General features: G+C 30.7%; 1 protein-coding gene across 1 annotated transcript; it reads right to left on the bottom strand.

Annotated features, from left to right (window-relative positions):
- Positions 1–586: 586 nt before the first annotated feature.
- Positions 587–1,836, bottom strand: LOC115244348 (putative fatty acyl-CoA reductase CG5065). Its single transcript, XM_029821924.1, has 3 exons — positions 1,609–1,836; positions 1,359–1,544; positions 587–1,274 (listed from the first exon to the last, which is right to left on the bottom strand). Exons 1-3 carry the CDS (start codon positions 1,788–1,790, stop codon positions 962–964), a joined length of 681 nt encoding a protein of 226 aa, XP_029677784.1. The 5' UTR covers positions 1,791–1,836; the 3' UTR covers positions 587–961.
- Between the last annotated feature and the right edge of the window lie 1,353 nt (positions 1,837–3,189).

The raw sequence follows: 3,189 nt of genomic DNA, 5'->3' as shown, positions 1-3,189 counted from the left end.
TAATAATAAATTATTATAATATTAAATATATGTATACATATTATTATATTATTAATATTATTATAATAATTAATATACAATACGAATATACATTTTTCCCACGAGAGAAAGTGTAATAATCGTCGTTTTCCTGAAACAGACAAAGGAAGCAATGACTCTTTTCGATACAACATTAATAACAACATTCGGGATATAATGAAAGAAAGAAAAGGCGGGCACATTTTTTTAGCAGTACATTTATTAGGAAATACTTTGCACTTATTAAATGCGCCTTATATTCATAATTAATTTTAATTATAATTATTGTTATAGCATTGTCCTATCTCTCTACTTACGAGGAAACCTACCCAAGTGTTACATTCCGATTTTTTTCAAATTTGGTACAAATGTAGAACTACTAAAAATATTTGACCCGTATTTTTTCATTTGTGCCCATAAGCGGTTTTACGGGTAGTTAATATCCCTTCAATATTCAACCCTCTATCATTATAAGTACAACAAAAATGCATAAAAAACAAAACTTAATGCAAGATTATTGATGCAATATTAAAGAAAAATGTGTGTATGCTGTGTGCTGTGTGTGTATGTGTGTGTGTGTTAATAACATATGTAATGAGCAACTCAAAAATCCTTTATATCTTAAGCCACTTCAATTAAATAAAGCACTTCAATTTTTTTTTCAATCTTGTTGCTGATTTGTTTAAACCGTTTATTGTTAAACAACAGTCAAAATATGTCCCTTTTCAAAAATATATTTTTTTCCGCAATGTTTTTGCAGCGCTTTTAAAATCGCACAAATTACGATTCAAAAGTTTTCGTATAGTTTCTTGATGATATCACCGCATTCCAGCATATCAGCATCATTTCTAATAATACGAATATACTGAATAATTTGGTTAATTTATCCATCCAGTACAATCTGTAATATATTAATGATCGATTTATTTCCCTTGCTCAGCGTTTATCTTGCAACCGTGAAAATGTGAATAAGAATATATGAAATTGGGACTTGCCTGCATAAACGACTACGGGCATTATTTAAGGTATCTGGATTATCTTTTAAAATATATTTTCTAATTCCTAACATGTATTGATGCAAATACGTGTCCCAATCCAAGCTTCTGATATCTACATTGAAGTCGTTACGATGCCCCGACGCTTTTACGGATTTCACTAGTTTCCTCATGTTATCAGCGCTGAATTTCCACTCGTTTATCGCGAAGAACTCTCCGGTTTTAGCAAAGCGCTCGAAGCGTTTAGTCATTTTCACCATTCTGAAAAAAATGATGCGTCGAAATGTTATTACCAACACATTTTTTTTTTTTTTTTAGACAGAGAGAAAGAGAGAGAGCACTTACTTAGGTTTGTAACCTCGGACCCTTGATACAAGATCTACGATAAACGCAGGTAAGAAGTGTAACATAATTACCATGATAGCGTGACTAAATTTGTTTGTTCTAAATGTAAAACCTGGATACCACATCACATGTTTCGATGGCGACTCTATGGCGTGCTTTTTCGTAAGATGTCCGAATTTGCGCCATCTGCAAAAAATCATATCTTTTTTTATTGTTTTATTGTTTGTTCCAGTTTCTCACAAATACTCACGTGATCGGATGCAGTGCGCTGCTGGTGCAATTGTAAATCCTTATCGTATCAATATGTTGCATTGCGTTATACCAAGAAGCGCATATTAAGGTATCGACAACAAAGTCGACAGGTACAACATCTACTATTAAATTCTCGTTACACACGATGCTTCTAATAGTACCTCTACCTATCTCCATCATTATACCTATCAAATAATAGGATGTAACGTGTATACATCTATATAATTGATATTAATATAGAAGAAAATTAATTCATTAAAAACGCTTGTTTTTATGCAATTTAAACTTTTAATATACTTTTATTTTTAATTATATAATATAACTCGTTATATTTAATAAAATTCTTCCGTCGAGTTAATGTCACGGATATGTAAGAAGCGGTTAATTATACATATATATCGCGCGTGTCTCTTTTTTCATATCTCTAATAACTTTCTATATAAAGCAATTTGGTGTTAGAAAAAAATGGTAAATATGCATAATAGATCGCGCCTCACCGATTTTATGGCCATTTAGATACATTATAGAGGAGAGTATTTTTTCTGAATAATTTCCTGCAAAAATCAAGTGGGATATTACATTGGTTTAGGAGATATAACAAATTGAAATTTGACAGCAAAATTTTGCTGCAAGTATAGTAAAGTTTACGCTGTACTAATCTATTGTTTTTTCAACGAAAGTCTGTTTACGACTTTTAAGCGTGGGCGAGAGGCAAAGCCTCTCCCCCTGCATCTCCACCCTCCCCCCGCAAAAAAAACTGACCAAATGCAAATCTAATTTTTATTCAAAAAATAGAAATTGGTTTGCGTTAGGTTAGAATTTTTCGGGGCGGGGATGCAGAGCCTCTCCTCCATGCATTCACTTTGCAATGATTGTAAACAAAACTTTTTCTAGTTAGAAAATGACAAATACATTAGTACGACGTACACAAACTTCATTCTTCCTATTATTTCATAATATATAAAGAAAAATATTAAGATGGTCAAATTTTAATTTGTTATATTTCCTAAACTAATGCCGTTCACCATTTGATTTTTGCACAAAATTATTCAGAACAATCTCCCTTATAACATATCCAAATGGCGATAAAATCGGTAAGGTGTGACCTATTATGTATATTTACCCAAAAAATTTATATAATCAAATATAAATATAATAAAATATGTTTATATATCAGTTAAGCATGATATATACAATGGCAATGAGAGCACAGCGCATAAAAGTTTATTACAAACAAAATCTCAATTGTATCTCAATTGTATCTCATGCTTAACTGATTTTTATCTTTAGAGTCTTACTTTTATATTTAATTTATGTTTATATATGTTTTCTTTCTTTTGTATAATCTGTGTTCGAGTGCACCGAAAAAATAATAAGAAGAATAATTGAAAAATAATTAGAAAAATAATTCTTGCATTATTTTTTTTTAGGAAAAGCAAAATTTAAAGAAATGAAAAAAATTGCTCGTATACAATCATATATGTATATACACGTATGTATGTATATGTGTACATATATGTTCTCTCTCTCTCTCTCTCTCTCTCTCTCTCTCTCTCTCTCTCTCTCTCTCTCTCTCTCT

Source organism: Formica exsecta, unplaced genomic scaffold (assembly GCF_003651465.1).
Source record: "Formica exsecta isolate Colony F162 unplaced genomic scaffold, ASM365146v1 scaffold81, whole genome shotgun sequence".
NCBI lineage: Eukaryota > Metazoa > Arthropoda > Insecta > Hymenoptera > Formicidae > Formica > Formica exsecta.
This window is presented reverse-complemented; position numbering and strand designations above follow the sequence as displayed.